We start from the raw sequence: 15,000 nt of genomic DNA, 5'->3' as shown, positions 1-15,000 counted from the left end.
TTTGTGTCCGTTCACGTCTTTGCATTGACTTTGTATTTCATTTCGTTGTGCGACAGAATGAGCTTTGTGTCGTATTTTCAGAAGTGGTCGTATGTTTGAGGTATGTGAGGATCCCTTTAAGGGAGCAAAGCCCGACAACCAGGTTCCAAGATCTGGCCTGAGACCAGCAGAGCGAGGCCGCTGTTCCAGCAGATTAATGAACACGGTTTTGGAATATCTTCAACTGTCACATGAGGCTTGAACAGTTCGGGTGTCCGGTCACGTTCCTGAAGTACAAGTCAAACCTCAGGTCACCAGGTCACCGTACCACAAGTCAGGTTCCGGCCCACACGCCCCCAAGACAACAGCATCAGGGTCTCATCAGAGCTGGATGTGAATTCATTAACAACTCAATGCATGTGTGTCCAGAAACCAGGGCCGACAGAGTGCACTTGGAGGCCAACTTATACTGCGGCATTCCCAACGCGACCACGGTGGACGACGTGGAGGTCGAGCAGCGAGCGAGGGCCGGCCGCTTCAAGAGAGTGGTGGGAGGCGTCCCGGCAAACCCGGTCAGTCGGGGACGCACCTGTCCGTCCGTGTTCACACTCACATTCAGTGGTTTCAGCTTTCTGAAGACAGACGGTGGTCTTCACATGGGAATGTGTCCCTGCTGTGCAGACTCAGATCCAGTGGCAGGTCGCTCTGGTGGAGAACAGGAAGATCGACTGTGGAGGCGCTTATATCGGAGGATGCTGGGTAATCACGGCTGCTCACTGCGTCAGGTAGGACCGGTGGAAGTCAATGGTGATGCCGTAGCAGCAGGATGGAATATGAGCAGTGGTGCATGTGGGGTGGTGTTGGTATGTGTTGTAGCAGCAATAGTTGTATCTAAGGAAGTTGTAATGGCATTAAACATGACAGAAGTACTAAAAGTACTAGTAGTGGCCGCTGGTACTCTCTTGACTCTCTCTTCTTCAGGCCCACCCCCTCTGCGTTCAAGGTGAAGTTTTCTCTCTGGAGGAAGTTTCAAGCTCAGGACACAACGGACATTGTTCCTGTTGAAGACATTCGCATCCACCCAAAGTATTGATGCATCCGAACCATCACAACGCGTGCTGCTGATCACTGACTGAATGGTAATAAGGTGGGCGTGTTCATACACCTGCAGGTACAACGCCAACACCTACGAGAACGACATCGCTCTGGTGAAGATGAAGAAGCTTCCGTACAAGGACAAATGTTTGGAGGACAACCCGGCCGTCAGCGCCGTCTGCGTCCCCTGGTCCTCCCAACTCTTCCAGCCCAACCACACCTGCAGCATCTCAGGGTGGGGACGGACCGCAGGTGCGTTCCTCCGCCGACCGGAAACCAACATTAGTGTAAACGAAGCCCTCCAGTGAAGAGATAGACGGGCTGTTAATGCAGAAGATATAGTTTAGCTTTATTAAAACATGAATTTAATTTCATCAACATGTTGATGGAGTGGCATGAAATGCTTTCAACTTCACTCGAAGTGAAGAATCGATCATGTTCCACGAAATATTCAGTGGATGAAAGTTGAATTGCTGCTCTGCAGCTTGATGAGCGTCAGGTTGTGCGTCAGCGTGTTGACGTGGAAGGTTTCAAACGTTTGAGGATCGATGACTTTGTCCACAGACGGCAGAGCGGCTCAGGTGTTGCTGTGGGCCAACGTGTCCCTCATCGCCGACTGTCAGAGATTCTACGAAGGTCGCTTCAAACCCGGCATGATGTGCGCGGGCGACCTGGACGGCAGCGTGGACTCCTGTCAGGGCGACAGCGGCGGTCCGCTGGTCTGCGAGGACGAGCTGGGCGTGTCCTACCTGTGGGGCGTCGTCAGCTGGGGAGACAAGTGTGGTCAGCCAGGGTTCCCTGGAGTTTATACACAGGTAAACGTACATACAGTGCTTTTACACAGCAAATATATATCACTGTACTCTTTCATCATGAACATCACTTCAACAAAATGCAATCAAAACTTAAATATTTGCACCAGGCGGCAACCTCCTCGATTTATTCCCTCAGTAAACATTGTAAACATGAGTTTATGTCTCAATCTCTTGTTTCAAGTCTTCTTCAATACAGCATGATGTTCATTTAGTACATTATGCTCCATTTAGAGTCACACAGACCATAAAGCAGGGGATGCTTTAGGGCGGGGCTACACGTGATTGACAGGTTGTAATCCAAGATGGCGACGGCCAAATAGCCAAAGTCAAGGCTTCAAAGCTGAAGTCCACAAACCAACGAGTGACGTCGTGACGACTGCGTCCACTTCTCATACACAGTCTATCAGTTGTACTGAATATTACAAACAGTCGCAGTACAAGTTATTACGTCGTGCTTTTATATTCTGTGTTTTATGAACAGATATAAGTTATGGTTCTGCTGATGACTCCCTCCTCTCTGTCTGGCAGGTGGCTCATTACTTTGAGTGGATACGACTTCATACAGGGTGGCCCGCCGTCACCAAGTTCAACTCCTGACGAGCCAAACGCTTACAGGACACGGTGACACGGTGAATTAAGAGTCGAGCTGTCACGTACCTGAAATAGCCTGTTGTTCGTTCACTGATGTATTAAACATGGTATTGAGTTATGTAGTGTACGGTGTTGTGCTATATACAGTGTTTGCTGGAGCATCGTACTGATATTAGGCCACTAGACTGTCATAGTCTGCCCAGGGCCTGCAGAGGAACATGAGCTCTGGAGCTAACTTCAGCACATTGAGGTGGAAACTGAAGTGTGAATTAATGTGCACCGTCTCTAGGAAATACAAATCACAAAATAAATTAAAATACCACTTTGTCCAATAGAATGAGTTTTCCGGTTTCTATGGCTCACAAATATAGAAATGTTTTACAGGAAGAGGAATAAGGAGGGAGCTTGATATATAGCATACCTAAAAATACTCTTTTCTTTACATCAAACACAAATACCTCGAGATAAATCAAGGACACGGATAAGAACCTTTTCACTTCATTGTGTTTTTAATAAAAACAGATGACAAAAGCGTGAAGAAACAAAGTATGAAAATGTCAAAAAAAAGAATAAAGTGAAATCTCAGGTGGCTCTCTGTGGTTCAGGCTGATCCACCTGCAGCCGGATGGAGCTCCTCAAACTGCTGAGATCACCTTCCACCTGCAACCACAGGTTTCTACATGTCAATGACTTCAGCTGTCCGTTTTGGAATCATTTTAAAAGTCTGCTGTAATCATCCATTTCATTCTAACTAAAAATGAATGAATGAAAAGCTCTTATTTTGGCGGGGGAGAAACAAATAAGATGTCCACACAACATAATTAATAAGAAAGGTTAGCGCCACAAAATACATCTTTTCCAGAAGACAGTGTTGCTGTGTAAACACTGTGTGTGTGTGTGTGTGTGTGTGTGTGTGTGTGTGTGTGTGTGCGTGCATCACCTTTGCCAGCTCTTCTTTGAGTTCGTTGTATTTTCGAACATTGAATTTCTTTTGAGATGCTTTCTGATGGAAGAAGTGAAGGAACTGACGATCTCGTGCAGTCGGATAGATTAAATCCTGTCAACACAAACACACACACACAATTTAAATCACATGTTTGTACTTGTGAAGACCCTCAGACTTTTTGGCAGAGTGAAGATCTGGTGAAGTGGGGACCTCACGGCGTGGTGGGGACCGTTGACTTAGTGGGGACCTTTAAGTGAAGTGGGGACCTCACGGCGTGGTGGGGACCGTTGACTTAGTGGGGACCTTTAAGTGAAGTGGGGACCTCACGGCGTGGTGGGGACCGTTGACTTAGTGGGGACCTTTAAGTGAAGTGGGGACCTCACGGCGTGGTGGGGACCGTTGACTTAGTGGGGACCTTTAAGTGAAGTGGGGACCTCACGGCGTGGTGGGGACCGTTGACTTAGTGGGGACCTTTAAGTGAAGTGGGGACCTCACGGCGTGGTGGGGACCGTTGACTTAGTGGGGACCTTTAAGTAAAGTGGGGACCTCACGCCGTGGTGGGGACCGTTGACTTAGTGGGGACCTTTAAGTGAAGTGGGGACCTCACGGCGTGGTGGGGACCGTTGACTTAGTGGGGACCTTTAAGTGAAGTGGGGACCTCACGGCGTGGTGGGGACCGTTGACTTAGTGGGGACCTTTAAGTGAAGTGGGGACCTCACGGCGTGGTGGGGACCGTTGACTTAGTGGGGACCTTTAAGTGAAGTGGGGACCCAGTGCTCACTGTCAGGTCTACAAAATATCCTTTGTTCTTCACAAAGACAGCAGACCCACTCACAGGGCCCCTACCTGTTTGGTGAGGATGTAGTAGGCGAAGAACATCATGCTGGTGCTGCAGGTGATGAAGAAGGTGACTGGTTCCATGACGTCCCACGCAAACACATACCTGTCAACACACACAAACATTAAAACATGATTACAGGATCCCTGAGTGCAGTAGAGTTTCAGGTTAGTGCGTGTGTGTGTGTGCTCATTACCAGGTGAGGTAACCCAGGAATCCTCCCTGCAGGGACAGGTAGGCAAGCCCCCCCCACCCCAGTATTGATGCTCTAGACTCCGCCTCCTGCGCCATCTTGACTCTCACCTGTACACGCAGAGAAAATGTTATTTTAGTAAAAGTAGAGAGGAATTATCAGCAAAATATACTTAAAGTATCAAGAGTAATACAGGAAGTCTCCTTTAAAAGTTGTGTAATATTATAGAATATTTCATTCTGTAATTTACCGTCTCCAGCGGCTGCAGCTGCTCTTTGAGCTGCTCCTGTCTCATCAGCAGCTCGGTGTGTTTGATGTGCTGCCGCTGAGGAAGATTCAGAGCCGAGTGAAGCAGGCGGACCACGTACTTCATGTCGTCCGGACCCAACACGTGTTCATGAGACGAACCTGACGGACACAGCAACGGGGGGTTTGTGGTATTAACACTTTAATACCACGTTAATACGTCGTTCTGAATGAACTCAAAGTTTCACAACAGGAATCAGTCAAAGTGCATCTTCATGCAAAGCTAAGCTAACCTCGTGCACACGGGTCGTACCTTGTACAAGTGAGCGGACATTGTGTGTGACGCCATTGATGACCAGTTGAAAGTCTTCATTTAGAACTGTTTCCATGAAGGTGCATGAAGAGATTCTCTGTCCGTCTGAGGACAAAACAACGTTTAGTTTCATGTGTTCATGACTTGTGTGGCTGCTCTTCTGCTTCCATCTTTGTGAGGACCCGTTTGAGTTTCAGATTAAAAATGAGGATGTTTTCAGTGGAAAATAATGCGAAGGACATTTTCAGTAAACAGATATTTTTGGGAAAGTCGAGGCATTCGTTGTAAGTGAGGACTTGAGGACATTTGTTGTAGGTCAGGATTTTAAGAAAGGCGAGACATTTGTCAAAAGTGAATGAATTTTTACAAAAAGGAGACATGTTAGAAAAAGTGGACATTTTTGGAAACTGAAAATATTTCATGGAAATTGAGGACATCTGTGGACAGCAGTGATATTTCTGTAAAGGACGGGTATTTGAGGAAACTACATTTTAATGAGGACATTTTGGACAATTAGGACATTTTTAAAAAGTGAAAAACTTCATTACTTTGTCTTCAAAAATGCAGAAACTTAGTTTTCGGGTCCTTCCAAGTATATAGTACGCATGCGCTGTTTGCAGTACCTCTGTTGAGCAGGACGGCGGTGTGCACCCCGGGGTCCTTGGTTGTGATGTCACGCAGGAGGTCATCCACCGTGGTCAACATGGGCGTCAGAGTGAAGCGACTCTGCTGACCAGCAGGGAGTCGCAGAGAGAGGACGGGCCGACCGAAGCTGTAACGAACAAACGCATCTGAAAGAGAAAGAGAGATGTCCTCTGAACAATGGTCCAAACGGTGATTAAAAGAAAATCTCATTGCTGTTTTGTAATTGATTTTTCATGTATAATTGTTCAGGTCTTCCTTGTTTTAGCAGTTATATCTTATTCATAGCTGGTCCACTCATAAGGACTTGTAGCATGCTAACATGGGAAGCTAAGACGGTAAACATTATACCTGCTGAACATCAGCATGTTAGCGTTTAGCGTTAGCAGGCAACGTCCTTCTGAAATGAGCTGTTTTGTAAGCGCTGCTGCTGAAGGTACCTGTGGATGTGGGCCGGCTGCTGAACCTGGAAACGACCGGACTGGCCTGGGAGGGACAGAGAAACACATCACGCCTCTGACTCTCCTTCCTGAACCAGAAACCAGAACCAACGCCCTTCTGTTTGCTTTTGAGTCATGCTTTCATGAGTTTTAGGGACATTACATTGACTTACATTCATTTCCTGGAGACGTATCAACCATAACCATACCAGCGTAATCCTAAATACTATACTGTACTTTAAGCTGAAATCAATGAAGGCGTGTCCCCACAAGTTGGGTAAAACTAGCAGAAGCATTAGTACTGGCAGTACAACTAGTAGTAGCACTGATGCTATCAGTTGTAGCATACAGTACTAATATTGTTGTTGCAATGCAAGTATTTGAAGAAGTTGCATAGTATTAGTAGTAATAGCAGTCAGCAGTAGTTCCTCACACAATTGTACGAATGTTAGTAGTTTTTCTTTGTTCAATGTTGATGCATCGACACATTTACAGAACTTCAAGCCTCCATCTTTAAGGAGACGGGATGGTTTAAATAAAGGGTGAAGATGTTTGCTCTGTAAGAAGTAGCAGATGTTAAACTCACTGCGTAGATTCGGAGTCCTGCAGGTTGAGAGCGACAGAACCTGCAGAGGAATGTGGAGACTAACATGGTGGGACGACGACGAACTCACTGAAGAGACAAACTGCAGATATGAAGCTTCTTTGTTTTTGAAGCAGCCGGCAGCCTCGAGGGCTGGAATGTTTCTGAGGCGAGCAGGAACAGGTTTTCATGGAAGGCTGAACCGCAGGAGGAGGGGGGGGGGGGGGGGGGACTTAACCCTTTCATGACTCACTCAGACTTTAAAATAGTTTGTTTCTCTGGCAGGAAATGCTTCTCCACACAGGAAGTGACTGATTCAAACTGAGAAGTCGCACAACAAGGCAAGTTTATTTGTATCGCACATTTCAACAACAAGGTGATTCAAAGTGCTTCACATAAAAGCATCAAAACACAAGGCAAAAGAAAAGGAGATTTAAAAACAATTAACAACATTCATTAAAACATTAAAAACAGTGCAAGAAATAAAATGCAGCAAGTTAAAGGACATTAAAGACACGAAGCTAACGTCCTATTTTCTTGGAAATGCTTCCAACTTCACTTGCACTGCACAATAACACACTGAATCTTTTATCTTCAAAGTGAACTCATGTTTCTTGTTCAACGTCAACTGAAACTCTGCTCTGGACACTTTACACAAATACATAAACACTAAGTTGCTCTCCAGTTCATTTCCCATAATTATGTCATTTTTAACTCTTGTTAAATCTCCGGTTTCGGTTCTCAAATAAAGAAAACCTCATTTGCGTTGCTCATATTAAGCACAAAACTAATTCAATTAAGCCGCCTCACCTGAGACTCCAGTCCAGCAGACAGCAGCTTTGCTAATCAGAGGGGTGGGACACTTGTTATTGTGTTCTCATTCGTTATTTGCATAACTTATTTGCTACTATGCACATTTTCTCTATTGTTTCGTGTATATTTGTATGTTTTTAATGTGTTGTGTAATGTGTACTATATGTACCTTGCTGTACTTTACCTCAAGTTACCACTGAGGTAAAGTACATCTTACTGTGCAGATTCAGATTATCAAACTCAGAATCCCAGCATGCCTTTCTCTCTCTCAGTGTTTCTGTCTGTCAGCTGCAGTTCCACATGTGACCTCAGGGCGGCGCCGTCGTCCCGTCGGTCCACATTCACTGAACCTCTGAGGCAGAAACCTGTCAGCAGCTCTTTCTGTCCATTACCAACAGTGAGTGAGTGTGTGTGTGTGTGTGTGCGTGTGAGTGAGTGAGTGTGTGTGTGAGTGTGTGTGTGTGTGTGTGAGTGTGTGTGTGTGTGTGTGTGTGTGCGTGTGTGCGTGTGAGTGTGAGTGTGAGTGTGTGTGTGAGTGTGTGTGTGTGTGTGTGAGTGTGTGTGTGTGTGTGCGTGTGTGCGTGTGAGTGTGAGTGTGAGTGTGTGTGTGAGTGTGTGTGTGTGTGTGTGAGTGTGTGTGTGTGTGTGCGTGTGTGCGTGTGAGTGTGAGTGTGAGTGTGTGTGTGAGTGAGTGAGTGTGTGTGTGAGTGTGTGTGTGTGTGTGTGAGTGTGTGTGTGTGTGTGCGTGTGAGTGTGTGAGTGTGAGTGTGAGTGTGTGTGTGAGTGTGTGAGTGTGTGAGTGTGATATATATCATATATATACAATGTTATTTTAATATCTATCATCTTGATTTAAAGGATTATTTTTGTCTTAATCTTGATTTGGTAAAAACTAAATTTCTCATAATTCACCAGGTTTTATAATTTTCTTCTCTACTTTCTTGTGAGAAAATGTGTCCTCTCAATGTTGAGGAAAGGTGCTTCAATGCTTCCTTTCTTATCCCCTTAGCAAAGGAAACACTGGAGCATCCTTTACCAAAGGAAAGGAGATAATGCCGGCGAGATTTAAAGTGACGCATCATGAAAACAAACGACATGAGGTAAGAAAGCATTAAAGTGTTAAAAAGCAAAACGGTTCTCCTTTCCTAACTCCTCATGAACTCTCCTTCACATCTTTCCTTGACCTCAGGACGGTTTCCAGAGAGCTCAAGGACAAGTGGTTAGGAAAGGAAAGGTTAGGAAAGGTTAGGAAAGTAGGAGTCCACCTCAGCTCAGGAAGAAGTCCACCAATCAGGAGCTGAGGGCTCAGGAAACAGAAGGAGAGGAAGCAAGGAGGGAACTAAAGGGAACAGGTCTGTGGAGTGTACTTATATACACAACACACAAAGAAATACATGTTGTACTTTTTACTGTACACCTCAGAGGTACATAATGTACTTTTCAGTTGCATAGTTACTTTGGAGAATAATACAGTCATGAAGGAAATACTTTACTTGCTAATACTTCTCTATTTTACCAATGAGTGTAATGTCTGTGTACATTGTGTTTTTGTACTGCTCATCTCGCGGGCTTTCTTTGTGGTCATTTGAATATTAGATTGATATTTGTGCGTCCTGAGTGTATTTTTAAGTGTATTTGTTTGATTCTGTCCAGTGAAATGTTTCTTGAACTTCAGTATTCTTCCAACATGTTGCGGAGGAGCCGTTGAAGTCCGGACCGGACGTCGTCCTCTCTCTCTGTGTATCGATGGCTGCAGGTGAGGGGGGCGCGAGGGTATCGATGTGCGCGCGGGAGGGGTCTGCTGGGGCGCGCGTGGCCGCGGCCAGTGGGTTGGACCGGGTGTGTGCGCGTGGCAGAGGAGAGAGAGCAGCCTATAAAGAGGACCGTCGGTCCGGGTCCAGCTCACCTGTCCGAACACCGAGAGCTCACGAGCGCTGCTCACCTGAGAGACACCGGAAACACCTTGTAACCTGAGACCGTGTCGTCGTCCACCAGAGCTACAGGTGAGACATTCGTTCAGTTATCGTTCATCATCACACCTTTCAAAATAAAAGCGCGCTGAACTTTAACGTGCTTCTGTTGTTTCGGACTCTCAGAACTGCTTCATGACGTTTTCTTTTAACTTTCTCAAAGTTTCCCAAACGTCACGAATGCATTTATCTCCAGTAATGATGCAGATTTAGATGAAAGGACAACAATAAAACAAGAGGTTTGTGTGATTCAGAGTTAATGAGTTGCAAAGCTTTTAAAGAGTTTATGAACGATTTAAATGTCATATGTTGGCTCGTGCAGCGAGTTTCCTGTGTATTTATTATATTTTAACATGATGCACATTTAACATAAAGGACATGTAACCTACTGAAGGTTTTATTGACGATCATTGAGAGTGAATTGGTTTTAAAGGGTTTATAAACTCTTTGAATGTCATATTTAAGAGTATTTATTATATTTGTATTTCTTGCAGCAGCAGTCATGACCCGTCACTTGGTGCTGATGGTCTGTCTCGTGCTCCTGCTGGCGGCGTGCTCCCGCGGCTCGTCGGCGGCGCGCGTCCGTCTGAACTCCATCCGAACGGTGATCCTGAGGGAGTCGCACGCGCTGCCGCTGAACAGGAGCGCGTGGGAGCCCAGTATGGTGAGTGTGTGACGTTATGCATGACGTCAGAACCGCCAGAATGACTCTTCTTCTTCCTCTTCCTCCAGCTCTATCAGTGCATGAGCGACCTGGAGTGCAGAGAGGGCAGCTACTGCCACGCCCCCACCAGAGGCCCCGCCCACCCGCGATGTCACACCTGCCGCAAGAGGAAGAGGCGTTGCCATAGGAACGGGATGTGTTGCCCGGTCAACCGCTGCAGCAACAGTAAGATGGGTCTTTTATCGTTGATCATTTGTTCACGTTTTTATTAATCATACGATGTTAGATGACGGAAGAGACCGCTCGGAACATTTTTTATGAATTACTTTAAAAATTCAAAATAAATCTTAATTATGAGAGGGAATATTAATTTAATATTTTGACTTTTTAATTTAGTTTCTCCGGATTCTAACACATAAGAAGTCACACCTTTGATGGTGACGTACTATCTGAAAACAATCTCATGATTCTTATTGTAAAAGACAGACGTGTGTCTCTGGATGTCTAAGACATCTTGAAACAATCTCCAGATGTCTGTGTCCCCGTCGAGGACGGCTTCGTGTCTCAGAGGATCCCAGACGGAGGGACGAGTCTGTCTGAAAAGAAAGGCTGGAGGAAGAGAGGGAGGACGGAGGTGAAAGCGGCCTCAGGTAAAGGTGAGCTCCACGTATAAAGCATGTTCACAAGATCTTCGTCTGGAACCTCGTGTGGTCTCTGTGTCTCTGTGGTCTCTGTGTCTCTGTGTCTCTGTGTCTCTGTGGTCTCTGTGTCTCTGTGGTCTCTGTGTCTCTGTGGTCTCTGTGGTCTCTGTGTCTCTGTGTCTCTGTGGTCTCTGTGTCTCTGTGTCTCTGTGTCTCTGTGGTCTCTGTGTCTCTGTGTCTCTGTGTCTCTGTGGTCTCTGTGTCTCTGTGGTCTCTGTGTCTCTGTGGTCTCTGTGTCTCTGTGGTCTCTATGGGCTCTGTGGTCTCTGTGTCTCTGTGGTCTCTGTGTCTCTGTGGTCTCTGTGGTCTCTGTGTCTCTGTGTCTCTGTGTCTCTGTGTCTCTGTGTCTCTGTGGTCTCTGTGGTCTCTGTGTCTCTGTGTCTCTGTGGTCTCTGTGTCTCTGTGGTCTCTGTGGTCTCTGTGTCTCTGTGGTCTCTGTGTCTCTGTGTCTCTGTGGTCTCTGTGTCTCTGTGGTCTCTGTGGTCTCTGTGTCTCTGTGTCTCTGTGTCTCTGTGGTCTCTGTGTCTCTGTGGTGTCTGTGGTCTCTGTGTCTCTGTGTCTCTATGGGCTCTGTGGTCTCTGTGTCTCTGTGGTCTCTGTGGTCTCTGTGTCTCTGTGGTCTCTGTGTCTCTGTGGTCTCTGTGGTCTCTGTGTCTCTGTGGTCTCTGTGTCTCTGTGGTCTCTGTGTCTCTGTGTCTCTATGGGCTCTGTGGTCTCTGTGTCTCTGTGGTCTCTGTGTCTCTGTGGTCTCTGTGTCTCTGTGGTCTCTGTGGTCTCTGTGTCTCTGTGGTCTCTGTGTCTCTGTGGTCTCTGTGTCTCTGTGTCTCTGTGGTCTCTGTGTCTCTGTGGTCTCTGTGGTCTCTGTGTCTCTGTGTCTCTATGGTCTCTGTGTCTCTGTGGTCTCTGTGTCTCTGTGGTCTCTGTGTCTCTGTGGTCTCTATGGGCTCTGTGGTCTCTGTGTCTCTGTGGTCTCTGTGTCTCTGTAGTCTCTGTGTCTCTGTGTCTCTGTGGTCTCTGTGTCTCTCTGTGGTCTCTGTGTCTCTGTGGTCTCTGTGTCTCTGTGGTCTCTATGGGCTCTGTGGTCTCTGTGTCTCTGTGGTCTCTGTGTCTCTGTGGTCTCTGTGGTCTCTGTGTCTCTGTGTCTCTGTGTCTCTGTGTCTCTGTGTCTCTGTGGTCTCTGTGGTCTCTGTGTCTCTGTGTCTCTGTGGTCTCTGTGTCTCTGTGGTCTCTGTGGTCTCTGTGTCTCTGTGGTCTCTGTGTCTCTGTGTCTCTGTGGTCTCTGTGTCTCTGTGGTCTCTGTGGTCTCTGTGTCTCTGTGTCTCTGTGTCTCTGTGGTCTCTGTGTCTCTGTGGTGTCTGTGGTCTCTGTGTCTCTGTGTCTCTATGGGCTCTGTGGTCTCTGTGTCTCTGTGGTCTCTGTGGTCTCTGTGTCTCTGTGGTCTCTGTGTCTCTGTGGTCTCTGTGGTCTCTGTGTCTCTGTGGTCTCTGTGTCTCTGTGGTCTCTGTGTCTCTGTGTCTCTATGGGCTCTGTGGTCTCTGTGTCTCTGTGGTCTCTGTGTCTCTGTGGTCTCTGTGTCTCTGTGGTCTCTGTGGTCTCTGTGTCTCTGTGGTCTCTGTGTCTCTGTGGTCTCTGTGTCTCTGTGTCTCTGTGGTCTCTGTGTCTCTGTGGTCTCTGTGGTCTCTGTGTCTCTGTGTCTCTATGGTCTCTGTGGTCTCTGTGGTCTCTGTGGTCTCTGTGTCTCTGTGTCTCTATGGTCTCTGTGTCTCTGTGGTCTCTGTGTCTCTGTGGTCTCTGTGTCTCTGTGGTCTCTGTGTCTCTGTGGTCTCTGTGGTCTCTGTGTCTCTGTGTCTCTCTGGTCTCTGTGGTCTCTGTGTCTCTGTGTCTCTGTGTCTCTGTGTCTCTGTGTCTCTGTGGTCTCTGTGTCTCTGTGGTCTCTGTGTCTCTGTGGTCTCTGTGTCTCTGTGGTCTCTGTGTCTCTGTAGTCTCTGTGTCTCTGTGTCTCTGTAGTCTCTGTGTCTCTGTGGTCTCTGTGTCTCTGTAGTCTCTGTGTCTCTGTGTCTCTGTGTCTCTGTGTCTCTGTGGTCTCTGTGTCTCTGTGTCTCTGTGGTCTCTGTGTCTCTGTGGTCTCTGTGTCTCTGTGGTCTCTGTGTCTCTGTGTCTCTGTGGTCTCTGTGTCTCTGTGTCTCTGTGTCTCTGTGGTCTCTGTGTCTCTGTGTCTCTGTGTCTCTGTGGTCTCTGTGTCTCTGTGTCTCTGTGTCTCTGTGGTCTCTGTGTCTCTGTGTCTCTGTGGTCTCTGTGTCTCTGTGTCTCTGTGGTCTCTGTGGTCTCTGTGTCTCTGTGGTCTCTGTGTCTCTGTGGTCTCTGTGTCTCTGTGTCTCTGTGTCTCTGTGTCTCTGTGGTCTCTGTGGTCTCTGTGGTCTCTGTGTCTCTGTGGTCTCTGTGTCTCTGTGTCTCTGTGGTCTCTGTGTCTCTGTGTCTCTGTGGTCTCTGTGTCTCTGTGTCTCTGTGGTCTCTGTGTCTCTGTGTCTCTGTGTCTCTGTGTCTCTGTGGCCTCGTTTCTCACTGTAATCGATGTAATAAATAAAATACAGAAAGGTTCTGCTCCTCCATAACAGAACCCTCATGACTAGAAGTAGAGAACTAGAACATGTCTTCAGTGCAGAACAGTTTGAATCACATCAACGGAAAATAAAGAAATGCAAGTTGAATTTCTTCAATCATTTCTATTACAAAAATTGGAAAATTCTCTCTCTCTCCCTCCCTCCCTCCCTCCCTCTCTCTCTCTCTCGCTCTCCCTCCCTCCCTCTCTCTCTCTCTCTCTCTCCCTCCCTCCCTCCCTCTCTCTCTCTCTCTCTCTCTCCCTCCCTCCCTCCCTCCTCTCTCTCTCTCTCTCTCTCTCTCTCTCTCTCTCTCTCTCTCTCTCTCTCTCTCTCTCTCTCTCTTCTATTTCATTTGTTTCTCTTCATATTAAACAACCCGTCTCACTCTCTGCCTCGAGGCCTGTGATTGGTCGGGAGTGTCTCCGTGTCTCATGAAGGTGTCTCCGTGTCTCACGAAGGTGTCTCCGTGTCTCACGAAGGTGTCTCCGTGTCTCAGGTGAGGTCGGGGATCCCTGCCTCCGCTCCCCCGACTGCTCCGACCGTCTTTGCTGCGCTCGTCACTTCTGGACCCGCATCTGCAAACCCGTGTTGCAGGAGGGACAGGTTTGCACGCGACACCGCCGGAAGGGGAACCACGGCCTGGAGCTGTTCCAGCGCTGCCCCTGTGGCGGTGGACTCGGCTGCCGGACGCTACGGGAGCGCAACGGCCCGTCTTCGTCCGCGTCGTCTTCGTCGTTGCTTGCGGCGGCGGCGGCAAAGTCCAAGATGGCGGCGGCCCCGTCTCGCCGCTCGTCTCCGAACGCATCACCGCTGTCCTCGTCCTCGTCGGCAAAGTCCTCGCCCTCGAAGGCGAGACTTCATGTGTGTCAGAAACACTGAGGAGGAAGACGAAGGAAGGAAGTAAGGAAGGAAAGGACTCAGAGAGACTGAATAACCAAAACCTGGTCACACCTGTGTGAAGCCCCGCCCCCTCCTTCCAGAACTGCCTCATTGCTGTGGCCAGCTGTGCCTCCTCTTCTCCAGCTGTGCCTCCTCTTCTTCAGCTGTGCCTCCTCTTCTTCAGCTGTGCCTCCTCTTCTTCAGCTGTGCCTCCTCTTCTTCAGCTGTGCCTCCTCTTCTTCAGCTGTGCCTCTTCAGCTGTGCCTCCTCCTCTTCAGCTGTGCCTCTTCAGCTGTGCCTCCTCCTCTTCAGCTGTGCCTCTTCAGCTGTGCCTCCTCCTCTTCAGCTGTGCCTCCTCTTCTTCAGCTGTGCCTCCTCTTCTCCAGCTGTGCCTCCTCTTCTCCAGCTGTGCCTCCTCTTCTCCAGCTGTGCCTCCTCTTCTTCAGCTGTGCCTCCTCTTCTTCAGCTGTGCCTCCTCTTCTCCAGCTGTGCCTCCTCTTCTCCAGCTGTGCCTCCTCTTCTTCAGCTGTGCCTCCTCCTCTTCAGCTGTGCCTCCTCTTCTTCAGCTGTGCCTCCTCTTCAGCTGTGCCTCCTCTTCTTCAGCTGTGCCTCCTCTTCAGCTGTGCCTCTTCTTCAGCTGTGCCTCCTCTTCTTCAGCTGTGCCTCTTCTTCAGCTGTGCCTCCTCTTCTTC

The 15,000-nt window shown here is 48.0% G+C and overlaps 3 protein-coding genes across 4 annotated transcripts in view; 2 read left to right on the top strand and 1 right to left on the bottom strand.

Annotated features, from left to right (window-relative positions):
- The window catches only part of cfi (complement factor I), a 7,663-nt gene extending 5,011 nt beyond the window's left edge, over positions 1–2,652 (top strand). Inside the window, exons 11-16 of the mRNA XM_079295603.1 lie at positions 409–551; positions 661–764; positions 961–1,065; positions 1,151–1,326; positions 1,639–1,889; positions 2,418–2,652. Coding sequence (XP_079151729.1) covers positions 409–551; positions 661–764; positions 961–1,065; positions 1,151–1,326; positions 1,639–1,889; positions 2,418–2,486 — 848 coding nt within the window. The 3' untranslated portion in view covers positions 2,487–2,652. The remainder of the gene's footprint in view (positions 1–408; positions 552–660; positions 765–960; positions 1,066–1,150; positions 1,327–1,638; positions 1,890–2,417) is intronic.
- Positions 2,653–2,966: 314 nt separating this feature from the next.
- Positions 2,967–6,871, bottom strand: LOC306796596 (calcium uniporter regulatory subunit MCUb, mitochondrial-like). Of its 2 annotated transcripts, none has more exons than XM_079295615.1 (9): positions 6,685–6,871; positions 6,099–6,144; positions 5,640–5,807; positions 5,017–5,121; positions 4,708–4,865; positions 4,461–4,567; positions 4,273–4,369; positions 3,421–3,537; positions 2,967–3,156 (listed from the first exon to the last, which is right to left on the bottom strand). In XM_079295615.1, exons 1-9 carry the CDS (start codon positions 6,748–6,750, stop codon positions 3,130–3,132), a joined length of 891 nt encoding a protein of 296 aa, XP_079151741.1. In that variant the 5' UTR covers positions 6,751–6,871; the 3' UTR covers positions 2,967–3,129. The 2 variants fall into 2 exon arrangements, with proteins under 2 accessions (XP_079151741.1, XP_079151740.1); XM_079295614.1 differs by having other exon boundaries at positions 2,967–3,140.
- A 3,116-nt stretch (positions 6,872–9,987) lies between these two features.
- On the top strand, positions 9,988–14,308 carry LOC306796597 (dickkopf-related protein 2-like; the record flags this gene model as incomplete). Its single annotated transcript, XM_079295616.1, has 4 exons — positions 9,988–10,134; positions 10,197–10,353; positions 10,659–10,784; positions 13,926–14,308. The coding sequence occupies 4 exons, from the start codon at positions 9,988–9,990 to the stop codon at positions 14,306–14,308; spliced, it is 813 nt and encodes a 270-aa protein (XP_079151742.1).
- Between the last annotated feature and the right edge of the window lie 692 nt (positions 14,309–15,000).

Source organism: Melanostigma gelatinosum (genome assembly GCF_949748355.1).
Source record: "Melanostigma gelatinosum genome assembly, chromosome: 23".
Lineage (NCBI taxonomy): Eukaryota > Metazoa > Chordata > Actinopteri > Perciformes > Zoarcidae > Melanostigma > Melanostigma gelatinosum.
The sequence above is the reverse complement of the archived record's forward strand: the minus strand, read 5'-3'. Positions and strand labels throughout refer to the sequence as shown.